General features: G+C 44.0%; 1 protein-coding gene across 4 annotated transcripts in view; it reads left to right on the top strand.

The window, feature by feature from the left end:
* Window positions 1–19366, top strand: part of LOC114641320 (NACHT, LRR and PYD domains-containing protein 3-like) — an 88619-nt gene that overhangs the window by 25424 nt on the left and 43829 nt on the right. For all 4 annotated transcript variants that reach the window (XM_051924978.1, XM_051924981.1, XM_051924976.1 and 1 more), the window contains exons 4-6: window positions 207–381; window positions 5553–5618; window positions 5707–7468. In XM_051924978.1, the coding sequence (XP_051780938.1) occupies window positions 207–381; window positions 5553–5618; window positions 5707–7468 (2003 nt within the window). The remainder of the gene's footprint in view (window positions 1–206; window positions 382–5552; window positions 5619–5706; window positions 7469–19366) is intronic.

Below are 19366 nucleotides of genomic sequence, written 5' to 3'. Positions count from 1 at the left end.
TGTCATTTCCAAGTTTCTTCCAAATTTTCCACATACATGGGTCAGTGATATCATAAATATACATATGTTTTCTTTTATAAATCTTGATGTTTATGTGGAAATTTGCGTACACACATTTCCTCAGTGTTTTTTGTGCGTACACAGGCTTTATAAATGAGGCTCCAGGTGCTCATATCTAAATCAGACATCTGTTTCCTGCCTTTTAGATATTTAAAGCTAAAGAAGAGCGTGATGGTGTAGCAGGTGTGGAGTCCTTCATCAGTGACTTGATGAACAAAGATAGTATGGTGCTGGTCAATCTGTGGCAAGCGCTAGCTGAAGAACTTGCAAGATTTCCATCACCAAATCTGACAAGAATACTGAAGGAGGTGACAGAGTGTGGTGAGTTGATGGAGTCATAAAGAAACCATGAATATCCAGTGAAGCAGTAGACAGAAACAGAGGAAGGACACAAGAACACAATACAAAACAATAAACCTTCAGTGTGCCCGAATCTGAGCCTTGCTACACAAAGCAGATAGGTCCCATCACTGACACTGGGATGTCGTCCTTACTCCCAAAAATTCAGCTGTTATTCTAACTTGTATTTCAGGCCCATATCTGGGGTTAGGGGTCACACTATGACTATTTGATAGGTGAGGTGCTGCCGCTGTTTATTGATATCAATGATATTTCACACTTTTATTTTCTGCCTAGTTTGTCATTTCACTCTTTTGGACCACAGAGTCTCCTTGGTGCCTACAGACAGTGTTATAAATCTGTACTGAATATCTCAGGCTCCAATTTTCTCCTCTGTCTTTGACCTATCCTCCTTCTTCAGGTTCATATTGTGTCTTTTTTGCAAACAGTTTTAGGCATGTTCAAATATAGTTCGAGAAGTAGCTCTTTTGATCACCATGTCTGTCTGTCTTCCTGTTTGTATACCCAGGTGTCTGTCCATATGAAACAACACAGTCCCCTGTGAACTGATTTTGTTGAAATTAGGCACGCTTATTCTTCAAAATTTGTCAAGACAGTTCAATTTTCATTGAGATAACTCCGGCAGATTGTGCTGTGCAAAGTTTTGGTAATTTCAAAATCATCCATGTACACAAAATGTAAGACAAAGAATGAGTTTGGGTTACAGTTTATCTGTCTAAAGAGCCACTTTAGTTTTATGTACAGTATCTTGAGACTGAAATTCTTCTTCTTCTTCTTCTTTTGGCTATTCACATTAGAGGTCGCCACAGCGGATCATTTTTCTCCATATCTTCCTGTCCTCTGCATCTTGCTCAGTCACACCCATCACCTGCATGTCCTCTCTCACAACATCCATAAACTTTCTCTTAGGCCTTCCTATTTTCCTCTTGCCTGGCAGCTCCATCCTTAGCATCCTTCTCCCAATATACTCAGCATCTCTCATCTGCACATGTCCAGAAAAACACAGTCTCGCCTCTCTGACTTTGCCTCCAAACCGTCCAACCTGAACCAACCCTCTAATGTACTCATTTCTAATCCTGTCCATCCTCGTCACACCCATCCTCAGTACCACCGTCTCCAACCCATATAACATAGCTGGTCTCATTACTGTCCTGTAAACCTTCCCTTTCACTCTTGCTGATACCCGTCTGTTACAAATCACTCCTGACACTCTTCTCCACCCACTCCATCCTGCATGCACTCTCTTCTTCACCTCTCTTCCACAATCCCCATTACTCTGTAGTGTTGATCCCAAGTATTTAAACTCATCCACTTTCGACAACTCTACTCCCTGCATCCTCACCATTCCTCTGACCTCCCTGTCATTCATACATATGTATTCTGTCTTGTTCCTGTCTTCATTCCTCTACTCTCTAGAGCATATCTCCACCTCTCCATGGTCTCCTTAACCTGATCCCTACTCTCGCTACAGATCACAATGTCATCTGCAAACATCATAGTCCATGGGGACTTCTGTCTAATCTTGTCTGTCAATCTGTCCATGACTATTGCAAATAAAGAGCTCAAAGCCGATCCCTGATGTAATTCCACCTCCACCTTCAACGCATCCGTCACTCCTAGTGCAGACTTATTTCTCTTCCATTTAGTCTCTTGTACACACAATATACCAAACTTCCTTCTCTCCATCATATCTGTAGCCATACTGCCAACATTCAAAGTTGTTTGTGACATTTCTTATGGTCTTATGTTCTTAACACAGTCTTCTAGTACATGTAATTGCATTCTATTAACACAGTTATTTTTGAAAATGACTAATTGTTACAAAAATATGCAATAAATACAAATGCAATAACTAACTCTTTGATGAAGTCTCTAAAAAAACTGAAATATTCTAACTTTCATATCAGTTAACTTAGTTCCTGAATACACCTGAATATTTCTTTCTTTCCAAACCTTTAGCCTTAAATACAAAACATAATATAGGAATTTGAAGATGAATTTTAACTAACCCTCTGAGGGTCAGTCATAATAATGTGGGTAACGAGGAGAATTTTAACACTAGAATTACCAAAGCTTACAAAAAAACTCATAAACCTGGCGCACCTTAAATCTGCTCACACCTCTCCATTCAGCATCTTTTGTCTTGTAAATGTGTCAATAAGCCCAAGCAGCAAGCAGCCTGCTATACCATCCTCCCACCGCCGTAGAAAGTGCAAAAGCCTCTCCCAACTCAAGTCATGTTTATCAGGGAGTCAGGTACCTAGAACTGTATAGGCTAAAAAATATCTTGTTATTTGGAACACATGCATTTCACGTGTGCTCTGTGTCTACAAAGATCTATGTAAGTGTAGGATGACAGAAATGTTGAATACAGTAATCCCTCCTCCATCGCGGGGGTTGCGTTCCAGAGCCACCCGCGAAATAAGAAAATCCGCGAAGTAGAAACCATATGTTTATATGGTTATTTTTATATTGTCATGCTTGGGTCACAGATTTGCGCAGAAACACAGGAGGTTGTAGAGAGACAGGAACGTTATTCAAACACTGCAAACAAACATTTGTCTCTTTTTCAAAAGTTTAAACTGTGCTCCATGACAAGACAGAGATGACAGTTCTGTCTCACAATTAAAAGAATGAAAACATATCTTCCTCTTCAAAGGAAACAGAGAGTAAAGCAAACAAATCAATAGAGCTGTTTGGCTCTTAAGTATGCGAAGCACCGCCGGTACAAAGCTGTTGAAGGCGGCAGCTCACACCCCCTCCGTCAGGAGCAGAGAGAGAGAGAAACAAAGTCAAAAATCAATACGTGCCCTTTGAGCTTTTAAGTATGCGAAGCACCGTGCAGCATACTTAAAAGCTGCACACAGAAGGTAGCACCGTGAAGATAATCTTTCAGCATTTTTAGACGAGCGTCCGTATCGTCTAGGTGTGCGAACAGCCCCCCTGCTCACACCCCCTACGTCAGGATCAGAGAAAGTCAGCGCAAGAGAGAGAGAAAGAAAAGTAAGTTGGGTAGCTTCTCAGCCATCTGCCAATAGCGTCGCTTGTATGAAATCAACTGGGCAAACCAACTGAGGAAGCATGTACCAGAAATTAAAAGACCCATTGTCCGCAGAAATCCGCGAACCAGCAAAAAATCCGCGATATATATTTAAATATGCTTACATATAAAATCCGCGATAGAGTGAAGCCGCGAAAGGGGAAGCGCGATATAGCGAGGGATCACTGTACATACCTAAAAGACAAACTTTTTCCATGTTTTAGTACAAACGACAAAATTTTGACATGAAGTGTATAATGTGTGAAGACTGAAGTCCAAATATCAAATAAGCACTTTCACGAAAGGTACAAATATAACAGAACAAGTATGCTTTTATTCAAGACTATAACTGGAGAAAAAAAAAATCAGGATAGTGTACATTCTTGTAATGATTGCTTTGGTAGTACAGCGGTTAGAGCTGCTGTCTCCTATTCAAAAGGTCCCCGGTTCGAGTCTTCACGTGTCCCTGAAAAAATGTTTTGAGTAGTGAGCTGCTCTTATTGTTACTATTATACAATACAAACATACATTTGATCTGAGTCTGTAACAGCCTGTATAAATGTATGGTACTTGTAAAGGTTAGCATTTTTTTTATTCAGTTTTATTCTCTCAGTCATGTTCATGCTCGCCCCAATCTGACACTGCTGTTTTTCAAATAAAGACGAGCTATAACAGAGGTGAATTCAGATCGGAGAAAGAGAACAGAAGCCCTCCCCACAAGGAACATCCACTCACATATAAGAACAATGCAGCTGCACCAGGCGTAAAGGTAAAAGATGGCACCGTTTCACCACACCTGTCCTTCAATGAAACAGCACGGCTTACAGAGTTCACAAACGTATTGTGCAAACTACTGTTTGTGATGGTCTTTACATAAGAAACATTTATATATTACTTCTAAATAAAAGCCAGATCGAATGTTATTTACCTTGATTTATTTACTTATCTTCCTACAGCGTAAAGTCACAAGTAGACTGCAGAGCTTCCTCTGTTTGATTGACAAGGGCATGCTCACAAATTACACGTGAGATGCCATGGAAAATGCCTGCTGATACTTTAGTATGTGAGCAATGGTATGTGAATACAGTTAGACTTCTTTTTGGGGCACATACACCGTCCAGATCTAAACACTAGAGTGGAGAGTCACTCGTGTACTAAAATGTCTATAGCTGCAGGTGGAAGCTGCTATATAAAAGCCAGATTGAATGTTAATTACCTTGATTTATTTACTTATCTTCCTACAGTGTAAAGTCACAAGTAAACTGAACAGCTTCTTGTGTTTGATCGACACGGGCACGCTGACAAAATACATGTGTTCTTGGATGCTGCCAGTGGGCACTGCAGGGAGAAGGACTCTCTGTTTCAGTGGGTTTCCATTTGACCAGGAAATGCTTCCATCGGGCTATAGCTTGGCACCGGAACTTCTCCCGGGTCCAATATAAATGGAAGCCATCTAACCTCCTTTAGATGAGTCAGAGTCGGGAGGCAGAAGGCAAAGCTCACCTGGAGGAGGAAGTGGAGTATTGTGAAGTGGATTTTGTGTGTGGACTGTAAAAAGGTATCTGCAGAATAAAAAAACATTTGTTTTGCACCCACACCCCCTCTCTTTCACACTTGACTCAGATAAATAATTTTACGATTGGAAAAGTGTCTGTTACTAATGAGTAGTTTGTGATATCCAGTACTGTTAAAATTACACAGTCAATGACTCTTATAAAGAAAGATGCAGGAATGGGATCAAGGACACATGTAGAATTACTTAAACAATTAAATATATTATAGAGCTCAGTTTCATTAATTTTACTTTGCTTTACTGCACAGTCTGATGAGTCACTCTTTCTGGTAAGAGTGCCACTTGACATGCCCACCATAACAGTTTCTCTGAATTTGGTGATTTTCAGGACTTTCTAATGTGAGCAAGCAAATTATTGTCATGCTCTTCTGTTTTTGCCTCACACTTTGGCCATATCGACTGACATGTTGGTGCCCATCTGGTACATTTAGACAAGGAATGCATTCAGAGTTACAAGCTGAATTCTATGTTTTTTAGGAAGTTAGAGTTCCTAATTTTTATCTCTTATTCCCTTTCGAGGACCGGATCTCATGAAAGAAATTCAGGCCAGTCTCCATCCCACTCCCATTAAGGCTCATATTAAAGGTAACTCACTGGTGTCCTGTCTCTGCTCATCAGTTTATCAATTATTCTGCTCTTCAGTTTCCTCACTCGTTCTCATTTTGATTCTCAGGCCTCCATGAGACACACAGAGGTAGTGTGTATGAATCCACAAGAATTCTGGAAGATCAGGCTTCTACTGGAAATCCACACACCAGAGCTGTGGTCTTTGAGACTCGATACACAGAGCTGATGGTCATTGGTCAGTACAAACGGACCTACAATGAGACTCACCATGAACTTGAGAAGATGGGGAAGACTCATGCAGAGCTGGTGGAAGAGAGGACAAAAGTGAAATGTGAGCGAATCTGGACTGAGCAGCTTTTTAGAAGGAGTCCAGGAAGTGAGACACCCCCCCACATTGTAGTGGTCAGTGGGGTGGCTGGCATTGGGAAGACCACCATGGTCCAAAAGATCTTGTTTGACTGGGCCAGGGGCACTCAGTACCAAAGGTTTGCATTTGTGTTCCTATTTAAATTCAGGGAGCTCAACTTATTAGACACAGAGACAGAGCCCCAGATGCCTCTGACCAGGCTGATTGTAAGGCACTATAAATATCTCAATGACCCAAAGTTGAGAGAAATCCTGAAAAAACCTGAATCTCTCCTCTTTATACTTGATGGACTGGACGAGTATAAACACAAATTGGACTTCACACAGAGTAAATTCTGCTCAGGCCCAGATGACTACTTTCCTGTCCACATCCTGGTCACAAGTCTGGTCAAAAGGACATTACTGAAGGGCTGTTCAGTCCTGATCACAAGTAGACCAACAGCACTGGAGTCCCTGGACATGGAGAGAGTTGATCGATTTGTAGAGATCCTGGGGTTCTTCCCTGCACAAAGACAGATGTACTTTAAGAAGTTCTTTGGTGATGCTGATCAGGGCACTGAGGCTTTTCAATATGTGGAGGAAAACGCTATCCTGTACACCATGTGCTTCAACCCCTCGTACTGTTGGATTATCTGCTCTGTGCTGAAGAGCCACTTCATGACGCCTGAAGAAGAGCGAGGGGCTACCCCCAGAACTGTCACAGAGCTCTTTGTAATGTTTCTTCACAATATCCTAACCAATCACAGGCGAGAAGCCAAGGACCAGCGGGGGATTCTGGTCAAACTGGGAAACATGGCTTACTATGGAGTGACTAACAGAACTCTTGTGTTTTATGATAAGTTTCAGATGTCTACCTTTGGTCTCCAGTCAGCCATTTCCTCTCCATTCCTCTCAGGGTTCCTTAAGGAAATCCTGCAAAGAGAAAGCACTCTGGAACACACAACATTCACATTCTACCACCTCACCATACAGGAGTTTATGGCCGCCTGCTCCTTCTACCTCAGTCCATCAGGGAGAGTTGAGGAGCTGGTTAAGAATCTGGACTCATGTAAAGATGGCCGGTTTGAGATTCTAACTCGATTCTTGGCAGGATTGGCCAGGCCTTCTGTGTTTAAAACACTGGGGGGAATCCTGGGGGAGTTTGAGAGGAAGACAGCAAAGCAAATACTGGAGTGGGTGAAGAAGATAGCTGAACAGGTGCTACAGGGTGGAGATAAAATTAACGATGATGATGTGCTATTGGACCAAGATAAAAGTAAAGCTCTGCGAGTGTGTCAGTGGCTCTATGAGACTCAGAATCAGAAATTAATCAGAGACACCATTGGGAAGGATTTAAAGATGAACTTTAGTAGGACAACTTTGTCTCCTCTGGACTGTGCTGTGCTGGGCTCTGTCATCAGCTGCAGTAGAGAACTTGAAGAGCTTGACCTGACAGGAACACAGCTCACCCCAGAGTGCATCAGGAGACTGGCGCCAGGGCTCAGCTGCTGTAGACGAGTCAAGTGAGTAATAAAACCTTTGAGTTTACTTTTACTGTTTGTGAAACGCAGTAGAGTTACATTTGAGTTATTAAATCCACTAGGTTCTGAACTTATTAGATCTTCTAAGGTCTTCTAAGCAGTGATGTGTCATGTGGATGTGTCACTCAGTTATCAGAATGCTCCTCATGGCAGTACAGTAAGACTCTGTTCAGTCTGAGCCCAGTGCCCAATGAGTCCTCCATTACTTGTCCGTCTCATTCTTTTAACACTTAAAAATTAAGAGTTGTCCCAGCAGTCATTTATTAGATCACGTGACTTAGGATCAGGGTGTGACCCCGACAGCTGTGGCCTTTTGTGTTAACCTTGATAGCAGTTGTGTGATCTGCTTGAACAAAGAGAGGATTTATTAAAGAATTTAATTGCTCTGCTGAGAGGTCAGCACTGCTGCTAGACATATTGTGATTAAAAGACCGATCTAAAGAGAAAACGAACAAAGGGCAGGGTCATGGAGGACAGTCAGCAGCCTATACTCTGAAAAACAAAACAGTAAACAAATAATAATAGTTGAGTATGGGTAATAAAACTCAACTTTTAATCAGCCATACAATCAAACCCAATGAATATGCTTAAGCAGTCAAGAGCTGTTAAATTACAAAATCATTAGAGCAGCACAGCATGATAAACATTTAGAGGAATTAATGACAGTATAGTCAACGATGACTTTGCTATATTTTTATTCTTGTACAAATGTTAAAAAAAATCACAAACATCATCTACCCTTAAAGAAGCCATTAAAGATGCCAAACAGTCGAGTGACGCAGTGTCTGATAACACAAGCACTTCTCAGTGTGGTCTGAGAGCAGCCTCAGCACATCACCTGCGTGTGTCCTTCAAAATGGACGGTCACAGCTGGACTGATCACTGGTGTTCCAGTTGATGGCTGGTCCTTGTTTGTAATCAGAGTGGCCTCCTCTATATGCAATGTGATTTAATTCCACATTTTGCTGATAGTCTTGTTTATCTTATCTTATTCCTACTGATACTTGTGTATGTCGATTATTTTGGCCACACTTCTAACTTACTCTATGACAAAAGCTCTCCCTCTGTAATCAGCTGTGTTTCATTGTCATTCCTTCACTTTTTTATAAAGTTTTACTGTTCTTGTTTAAATGAAGTCACCATTGAATGGCGTCTTAACTGCAGCATCAATCTCCTTGTGAAGGGTTGATAAGTCAATTCTTAAAATTGTTGAGACCTTCATAGGGAAACACCAGTAACAGCAATAAGAAAGACAGACAGCACAAGACCAGAAAGTGTGGAGAACCGTCACTCCTGTCTCTACAGCCCTAAGCCTCGAGGGCTTTTTATTAAGGAGTCAGAGGAGAGCCTCTAAAATAAGGTGCCCACTACTGGATGCAGTGCCTCTCGTCTATCCTGTATAGGGCTGTGAAGTCCCTTCTAGACCCCAGAGTATTGCCTTCTTTAGTGATGTGTCAGGGCTTCCACTCTCTACTGCCCTCTAAATATCTCTAGTTGACACAGTGTCTCTTTGGCTCGCACAAAAGCTCATTCCTTGTTTTGTTACCTTTAACAGTTACTCAGACTCTTACTTGTACTGCCTCTATTCCTTTTTCTGTGTCAAACAGGCAGAACAGCAGACTGCTGAAATTGTTTGTCCACAACACTGGACATAAAAGTAAGATAAGATTAGTAAAGAGAAAGACACATTTTAAGCATTGAAGAAGTGTGAGCAGACCTTTACCTAAATTCCCTGCACATTGGACATACTTAATTTAAAAAATCTTGAGAATGATTTACATGGCGTGTCCTTTATCTCAGGGTCTCACTGCTGTCTAATTTTATTTGAGACTGTATAATATAAAGATCTGCAGTAAAGATGAATTGGAATAGAGATAAATGAGATATAAAAAATCCTACTGACCTTAACTCGGGGTTGATTATTGGATTGTAGTGCCTTTACTGAATCTTATTTGTGAGATGTAACTGATGAAAGAGGTTCAAATTTATTTTCTATAATCAATAGTGTTTGATGAAATTTAGACCTGAAGACACTGATGTGTTATCTAGAGGAGCATCCTGTCTGTCTGTCTTTCTGTCTGTCACTCCTTCAATCCTCACCAATTTATCCTCATCTTTTTAACCTCTTTTCCTGTCTTCTCTCCTCTGGATGTTGCAAAACTCTCTCCTTGTCTCTCTGCTCCATAAGCACATCTGACTGGTCTAAGGCTGAGTGACAATAGCAAACAGGACTGAAGAGTGTGTGAGGAGCTGAGAAAAAACTGTAAATTAGAAAAAAAAGGAATGAAGGCCTCATTGATTAAACATTCACAGATTTTTGTGCATTTTTACTCATACACTTCTTTCCAACACACAAATGACATTAGCCACATAACGTATGGAAAAGGTTTCTTGGGTAAATGAACATTGGAATCATTGAATGGAAAGATTTAGTTGGACGAGGTCTCCTGTCACTAATTTCTTCCGTTGTCCCCTCCATATTATAGAAACAGCACTTATCAAAATTACTAATGACCTCCTTATGGCAGCTGACTCTGGTATAATCACTACTCTCATTCTTCTTGATCTGAGTGCAGCCTTTGATACTATTTGTTACACCACTTTTCTCAATAGATTATCTTCAATTGAAATTACCCACACTCCACCAGATTGGTTCAGATCCTATCTCTTAGGCTGCACTCAGTTTGTTCTGCTCAAAACGTTTACATCCAAACCCACTGCTGTTACTTCAGGTGCTCTGGGGCCCCTCCTCTTCATTATTTACCTCCTCCCCCTCGGCAATATCTTTCATAAATATATTAATTTCTACTGTTATACTGATGACACCCAGCTCTAGCTCACTAGCAAACCAACTTTTTCTTTCCCACCGTCCTCACAGATTGACTCAATTGCAGAAATTAAATACTGGTTCTCCTCAAATTTTCTTAAATTAAATAGTGACAAAATTGAGGTTCTCCTTATTGGTACAAAATCAACATTATCCAAAACTGATCATTTTTCATTTGTTATTGATAATTTCTCTGTCTTCACTTCTCCACAGGTCAAGAGTCTGGGTGTCATCCTTGACAGTACTACATTTTTTCAGTCCCACATCAATAACATCTCCCGGTGTGCATATTTCCACCTGCGTAAAATTAATCAAATTCACTCCCCCTCCCTCACTCCCCACACCACTGCTTTCCTTGATCATAGCCTTGTCACTTCTCGCCTGGATTATTGCAATTTCCTCTTCTTTGGTCTTTGTCGCAAATCCCTCTATAAGCTTCAACTGGTCTATTCACTATATCACTCCCATCTTGCAGCAGCTTCACTGGATTCCGATTAAGTTCTGCTCCCGACTCCAGCCCTCAAATGGAAGGAGGCGGCCCCTTTTATACACACTTGGACGTGCTTCAGGTGCCTCCCGATTAACTTCCGCTGGCCCTTCCTGGTGTGGCAGAAGTACCGGCTATGCACCCGGAAGCACACAGGGTGTCCTGGGTCGTCTTCCCCCCAGCACTTCCGGGTGTGGCAGAAGTGCTGAGGACCAGAGCTCTTCAGGCATCGGGGCGTCCCCTGGCGGTGACCACAGGCCCCTATAGGGATGACCTTCTACGCTCTGTTCCCGTGGTCCCCAAAGCCACCAGGACGGTCGCCCCCCATGGCCTCCTCCAGTCCTTCCGGGCATCCTGGCTGGGTGCCACCCCCAGCCGCTTGCCACAGTGCCCCACCGCAAGTGGCCCGTCCCGCAAGGGCAGGTCTCCCACGGTCGAGAAGCTGACACACTCCACGCCAGGGCCCGGTCCTGCAAAACATAAATCAGAACAAGGGGCTGAGACGTTATCTCTTATACAGGCAATGTTCCCCCCTCTGACCGGCACCCTGGCGCTTGCCACTTCGGTCCCCCTTCTGAGACCTCCGTGCCCCCCGTGTTGGGACATTTGAAGGGACTGCATGTGCTCCTGTCACCTCAACCGGCTGTGGAGTTTCTTCTGCCTCAGCAGAGGGCGTCCCTTCTCCGGACTTGAGCAGCCTGCTTTACGTCCTCTTTTACTGGAGGAACCGGCTCTCTTCCCACGATTCCTCCTCTTCCTACAGATGCCATAATGGTTTGGGTCTCCCTATGGGAAAGGCATAGACCCTGTCCCGTCTGCTTCCCTGTGGAGCGGCGTGAGACCGTTGCTGGCTCGGGGCATAGGGCGCTAGGACCAGCGGCACTCATCAGCCGGCGCCCTGGCTATCCTCTCGCTCTTTCCCCCTCACCACATGATCGGCTTTCACCACCGCGACCACTATCTGAGATTCCCCTACTTGAATCCAATCACCTTCATCATGGTTCTTTTCGGTGGGGTATCCCTTATTCTTTACAGGGCCGGTTTCACTTACCTGCCCCACCGCATCCCTCCTGCCGAAGACTCCAGCATCTCACCGATCTGCCCACTGTCACAGCGTCATCACGGACACGACCGCCTTCACCTCCAGCTCCTTCAATCATTTAAGGAGGATGCGTATCACCTGCAAAAGTGTCTCTGTGGGCTGAAGGCACTCCTCCAGCTCGTGCAGATCAGCCGGCAAGCCCAGAAAGTCAGCTGACGGTAGACTTACCTCTCGATCAGTAACACCCGACGGCTGCTTCCTGTAGGGCCCCTACTACGACCCACTCTGGTCCATCCCCAGCTCGGGATGGACATTCCTTGGTCCCGCCTCCATCCAATCATCAGCGGGCAAGCAAGACACACCGTCCAATCCCTTACCTGTCTTGGGGAGGGACTTCCGGTCAGCAGCCATCTTGCTTCCCCTCCTCCTGGTGCGGTGATGAGCCTCCGGGCAGCTCCACAGCTGCCGCGGCTTTTTTAGCTGCAGCTACTCCTCCTCGGCAGCTCTCCCTACTGCCACCGTGTTGACGAAGCCCCGCAGATTGGCACACATCTGCCACTGACATGGATCCGGGCAGCCCCTGCCTGCAACACACAAAACGCGCTTGGCCCCACAGGACCAGATGCCAGTGGGCAAGGAACTTGCCTCCCGGATCCTGTCTGTCCAAGGAAATGTCCTTGGCGTGGCCTCGCTAGACACAATGCCGTCCCAGGCACCTTCAGCAGCAACGCATTCGTAGGAGCCTGCTGCACTCCGGCTAAGCCCATCGTTGTCTTCCCGCACCAGGTGGGAATGGCCCTTCTGCAGTCCAGTGGGAAATTTCTCTCATGGGGTTGCGTGTGTGTGTGTGCTCCCCTCCTGAGCCGGGCCGTCCACAAAATTATTTGTGACAGGTCCCCTGCCTTGTAACAGGCGGAGAGTCCCATCTGGGATGCCATTGTGAGCTTGGGTCCAAACACCATCAGACTAACACCAGCACTTTGTCCAAACACACGTTTATTTACCATAAATAAAGTCCCCCACAGCTCATAGTGCCCCCAGCATCAATCACCCTCTCCACGGGTCTCTCTTCCAAATGTCTGTGGGCCGCCTTACCTCTCCTGCTCCCGCTCCCGACTCTAGTTCCATGATTGGAGTGAGGAGGCCCCTTTTATTCCCACCCGGATGTGCTCCAGGTGCCTGATGACAGTCTTTAGGCAGCACTTCCTGCTGTGGCGGAAGTGCTGCCTTTGCACCCGGAAGCTCTTCAGGTGTTGCTGGAAGGATCTTCCCCCACCTTCCCAGGTTGGATGGAAGTGTCAATTTCCCGGGCTCCACAATGCTTGGGGCTCTCCCTGGCTCCATTGGGCTTGAACCTCCTTGCTCATTCCCCGTGGTCCCCTCACCATCCAGGGCGGTTTCTCCCTCATGGCCTGAGGGATGTATAGACCACCTCCTGGCCCTTCCATGTGTCCCAGCTGGGTCTGACCCACAGCCTCCTGTGACACTGCCCCATCACCAGTGAAGACCCTTTGGATGCTGCGGCCCGTGCTGCAGGCCTCCCATGAAGCGGGTTTAAAATGCGGTCATCCAGGGCCCGGTCCTGCAAAAGACAAAATGGAAACAGGGGCAGAGCCGTTGCCCTGACGCCACTGTCTGGTATCCACCAGTCCGTTAAAGGGCCAACACTCCCCCCTTCGGCACCCGCTCCGCAGCCTTTGTGCCCCCGTCTTCGGGTTGTCTAACGGGACCGCTTGCACTTGCGTCATCCCTGCTGACTTCGGGGCTTCCCGTCACCATACATAAGTTCATGTACTCACGTCTCACTTTGTAGGAAGAGCCGGCTTCACTTCCCCGATATTTTCTTTTCCTCTGGGGTGTGCTAACAGCTTGAGTCTCCCTATGGGAAAGAAAGAGACAACTCGTCATCTGCACCCCTGTGGAGCGGTGTGAGACTGACGCTGGCTCTGGCAGTAGGGCACTAAGACCCGTGGCACTCATCAGCCGGCGTCTTGGCTCCACCCATTCACAAGCGATCAGCTCTCCGCATCGCCTCCAATATTGGAGACGCAGCTACTCGGTCACCGCACGATACAGGGACTCATTCGCTCATTTCTCCATTTCTCTTTACGGTACCGGTCTCACTTTCCCATACTACCACGATCCTTTGGCCAAAGATTCCAGCGCTGCACCGCTCCAACCCCTTACGTATTGTCTGACGTGGCGCGATCGCCTTCCCCTTCAGCTTGACTATGCAGTTTTGAAGGCCGTGTAATACCTGCAGAAACAACTCGCCGAACCGAAGGGAAACCTCCAGGTCGTGCTGAGCTGCAGGCACAAACAGAGCATCAGCCGGCAGGGGACTTACCTGTTGATCGGCCCTACTCACCGGCTGTGCACTGTGGAGCTTTCTTCCCCCAGCTAAGTGTCTGCCTTTAATAAATCCAGTTTGGTCTTGTGATATTACCGAAGGCAGCACTTTCTCCATCCTTCTGGATAGGACTTTGGAGAGTATCTTAACATCTTTATCCAGAAGTGGAATTGGTCTGTATGATGCACATTGTAATAAGTCCTTATTTTGTTTTGGAAAGATGGTAATTAATGCTTGGTGAAAGGTTTGAGGTAGAATTTTATGTTAAAAACTCTTTCTACTAAATCAGGTTGGTGTTCAACTTTTTGGCCGTGTTGAAAGTTTTCCTTTATTTCTGTCCATTTCTGGTTACATGTTATTGTAATAAACAGATCTGACTTTCCATTTTTAGTTACAATGCACATAGCATCTTGGTATCTTTGTGCCATCTGCCTTAAACTACCTTCAAAACTTGAAGGAAGTATATAAGTTTTACCTGGTAATAAGATTTCATTTTCCCTTCTGGTTGCCAGATAATTTTGAAGTACATTATACTGGTCAACGTTTACTTTTGGCTAATTCATTCTGATATAATTCAGGCGATTTGCTTCGGTCTTTACATAACCATCCACTATATATTGTTGTGTCACTTTTCCAGCATTATGAATAGGGTTAAACCTTTCAGCTCTTACAGCAAGCCGGTAACAATAATATTCTCTTTGTGTAATGCGTTGACAGTTGCCCGTAAGGTTTTGCTTCTTTAGCTCTGTTTCCCATCCCTCTTCCCCATTTGGAAATAGTAAAGGGTAGGTCATTGGATCTAAATATCGGTTGAGGATATTTATTCTTTTGGTCGCAGCGTAATCATTTTCGGTTGGTCTTGTATAGATCAGTAAATCCCTTTCAAATGACTGTTCTCCATCTTCATTAGCAAAAATTATGGCAATTTATTTAGCAGTAGCATTGTTATATCTTCAAGGATCTTTCTTTTGATCCTGTCTAATTGACATTACAACATTTGTTAGGGGTTGTCCTGTTCTTTGGAACTCTCTAATGGCTTCTCTTTCAGCCTCACAGAACATTTTATATGCCTCTGCATAGGGATTTTTCAACTTAATCTTAGCCAATTCAATCATCACAGTTTCATCACAGTCCTGGTTTTCAGGCGACAATAACCGTTGTTTTGTTGCTTCCTCTGTGTCCAGTATGTATAATTGTGCATATTTCCTTGGTTCAACCTCAGCAGGAAGCAGGGTTCCAGTTCTGTGATAAATTTGTCTGTGGATTCTAAAGCAGTATGGACCAATTCCTGGTGGTTTTGCAATATTGGCACCCATGGACATAAACGCAAATGAACTATTAATGGATCATATGTTTTCCATAAAACTTTTACAACTTCTTTCTTTTCCTGTCATCAAATCGTACAAATATTTTGAATAGCGTATTTTAGCATGTTCAGTAATACTCAAAATTTCATATACTTTTTACTCATTCATTTCATTAATTGAAAAATCAATGTGTTCTATCAAAATCGTTTCCATTTTGCAACACTTAGAGAACTCCATTCGGGCAGATGCCTCAGCCTGAAAATGTAAGGCGTTGCATTTACTACAAACTTTATTCATTGCACCATAGGAATATTCCAGTATCTTATTTTCGTTGCCTAGTGCAGATTGAGCAGATTGTTGAATTGAGGTCATTCGGTTAATTTTTTCAAGACTTCTTCTACTCTGGCGTCTTTCTTGAGTATCCCTTACTGTCTCATTTTGTCATAAGCTGTGGATACTTGCCGCGTTTTGTCTTAAATGATATACTCTCTGGTCATAGCTCTCGTTCATTCTAGCTATTCTCATGTGATCAGCATCTCTTTGTCTTTGCTGGATGGCATTTTGCTTTGTCTCATTTACAAGTTGTAATAAATGGGCATTTGAAATAGAGCAATTTAGGAAAAGTCAAGGAAGGATAGGAGAGTGATACACACACTGATGAAATAATTAAAGATTGGAAACACAATGGAAATTGGCATTAAGATAGATCGATAGATCGATAGATACTTTATTAATTTCAAGGGGAAATTCACATACTCCAGCAGCAGCATACTGATAAAAAACAATATTAAATTAAAGAGTGATAAAAATGCAGGTATAACAGACAGACAATAACTTTGTATAATGTTAACGTTTACCCCCCCGGGTGGAATTGAAGAGTCGCATAGTGTGGGGGAGGAACGATCTCCTCAGTCTGTCAGTGGAGCAGGACAGTGACAGCAGTACTGTATGTCGCTGAAGCTGCTCCTCTGTCTGGAGATGACACTGTTTAGTGGATGCAGTGGATTCTCCATGATTGACAGGAGCCTGCTCAGCGCCCGTCGCTCTGCCATGGATGTCAAACTGTGCAGCTCCATGCCTACAATAGAGTCTGCCTTCCTCACCAGTTTGTCCAGGCGTGAGGCATCCCTCTTCTTAATGCTGCCTCCCCAGCACACAACCGCGTAGAAGCATCTTATTGCAGATGTTGACGGATGCCTGCCTTCTAAGGAAGTATAGATGTCTCTGTCCTCTCTTGCACAGAGCATCAGTATTGGCGGTCCAGTCCAATTTATCATCCAGCTGCACTCCCAGGTATTTATAGGTCTGCATCCTCTGCACACAGTCACCTCTGATAATTACGGGGTCCATGAGGGGCCTGGGCCTCCTAAAATCCACCACCAGCTCTTTGGTTTTGCTGGTGTTCAGGTATAAGTGGTTTGAGTTGCACCATTTAACAAAATCCTTGATTAAGTTCCTATACTCCTCCTCCTGCCCACTCCTGATGCAGCCCACGATAGCAGTGTCGTCAGCGAACTTTTGCACGTGGCAGGACTCTGAGTTGTATTGGAAGTCTGATGTCCCCTACGGCACTCCTGTGTTGCTGTAAAGTAGGTCTGTATATGCTGTTGTGTGTTTTTATTCTTGAATTTGAAAGAACATCAGAATTTTCTTAAGGCAGACTGCAAATAATCTTCACCCATTTGACTTAATCTCTTCTTGGAAATATAAATAATACACAAATAATGAACAATCAGGATAGAAAACTCAGACATTCAGTGAACCCAGTACACAAAGGCACATGACTCTGCATCTTAACCTATAGCCATCTGCAGATGATCCAGCATGGCTAAGTTGCTAGCTGTCTGATAGTGTGGTTTCTCTGTACTTGAGCCAGCCCTTGAAAATGAAAGCATGCTGCCTGACCCATCACAATGGAATGATATTTGAATGGACTCTAATCTTTATATTTATGTGATGTTATAATGGATCAATTAAGTGTAACTGAAATCTGTTATAGCAACATATACAATTTGTAATGGATCCATATTACTAACCGAGAATGCTAAACCGGATATGGATGCAGGGACATGCCCGTGGATGCAGGAGACATAGTGCGCAGGCGCCACACAAAGCCCCCCTCCCCAGAGTGAAACGGGAGAGACTACGAATGTGCGCACGCGCCACACAAAGCTCCCCCGCCCCAGAGCGAAACGGGAGAGACTACGAACCGTCTAACATGCCGCAAACCAGGAAGGCACGGCTCCAAAAAGAAACAGCTCGACTGACCGAACTACAAAGTGAAACGGGAAACACTACGGAGTCTGCAGTGGTCCACAATGCACTGCGTAATAGTACGGAAGGAGCTCTGTATTAACAGTGGGGGGGCCCCAGAGTGACACGGGCGGACGCTCCGTATTAAACGTACGTCATCCTCACACGTCCAAACTATACAGCATAGGTGGATCACATTACAGTGATGCATTATTAACAGTACAGTAAAGATCACGGTATCGCAAACAAATGGAAATTATTACTCGAAAAAGGGAGAATATAATCACCAAGGACCAGGTGTCATTGAAACAAAAGCAGGATAAAGCAAGGTCAGAAATAAAAGACAGAGTAGAAAACAAAGTACAACGTCATAAAGAGGTTAAAAAACGGGGCCAAACACATGGAGAGCAGGTTAGAGATAATGAAAACTGGAATTCAACAGCTTCAAAAAAAACGTTGGCACGAAACACATGCAGAGTAAGATACAGAATATGAAAGCAGAAAAAAACGACATTTAAACGTCCACACCACACAGCAGAGGCAGACCCGGAAGGTACAGGCGCCTACATCGCGTCGGAAGGCGTGAGAAAGTACGAAAGGCAAAGGCGCCTACACAGCATGGTGAAACCCGACATAATACGGAAGGCCCAGGTGTCACCGCCATATTGTGAGTGGCACTACTGCGTAGTAAAGGCACAGATGTCACCGCCATATTGTGCGTGGTGCTACTGCGGAGTGAAGTTAGGAATAATGTGGTGCTTGGGATCGTACAAAATGCTGAATGCGACCCACCTGGATACGATCAATGAACGCAGGCGCCTACAACGCACGTCTGAAACTGTGGAAGCAAAGCAGGCACGGGTTCAAAACGAACGAGCTCGACTGACGGATATACAAACAAGAGGCCGCCTGGATAAACTCAATGAACGGAGGCGCCTACAACGCGCGTCTGAAATGCCGCGGGCAATGCGGGCATGGCTCCAAAATGAACGAGCAAGACTAATGTATTTCAGGATACCCAACGCCGGGGGTAGGCGAGTGAAGCGAGCAGGAGGCAGAGAGCCCTTGTAATAAAAGATATGAAACTATATTTGTTAAGAAATTACATTCACCAGCTTTAATATATAATAAATATTAAAATGATCACACCAAAGCAGAATAGCTAAAGCGCTGATAAATATGTACAACCCCCGGCAAAAATTATGGAATCACCACATTTAGCGGATGTTTATTCAGGTTTTTTTTTTACTTTGGAGCAAATAAACAATTCGCAGATATAACACAAAACAATTCTTGTTTCATATTTGAACATTCTGGCTTCATGAAACATATCTCAAACAAATTAGATTAAATTCATTTCAATTAATTACATTTATTTTCCCGATCAAGGAGAAGAAAAAATGATAAAACCATTCAATGTTGTGGTAAAAATTATGGAATCACCTTATAATTTGCATTTCTAAAACAAATTCTGGCACAAGTCTAAAACTGCAAATTATAGTCTGCAGTTAAAAAAGAGCGCTTACAGACATTCACAAGCTGTTGGACTTGACTAACTGAAAGGAATCACAGCCCCAACAAGAGAGCTGTCAGTTGAAACAATGAGAAGGATTA

The sequence above is a fragment of the Erpetoichthys calabaricus genome, chromosome 1 (genome assembly GCF_900747795.2).
Source record: "Erpetoichthys calabaricus chromosome 1, fErpCal1.3, whole genome shotgun sequence".
Lineage (NCBI taxonomy): Eukaryota > Metazoa > Chordata > Cladistia > Polypteriformes > Polypteridae > Erpetoichthys > Erpetoichthys calabaricus.
This window is presented reverse-complemented; position numbering and strand designations above follow the sequence as displayed.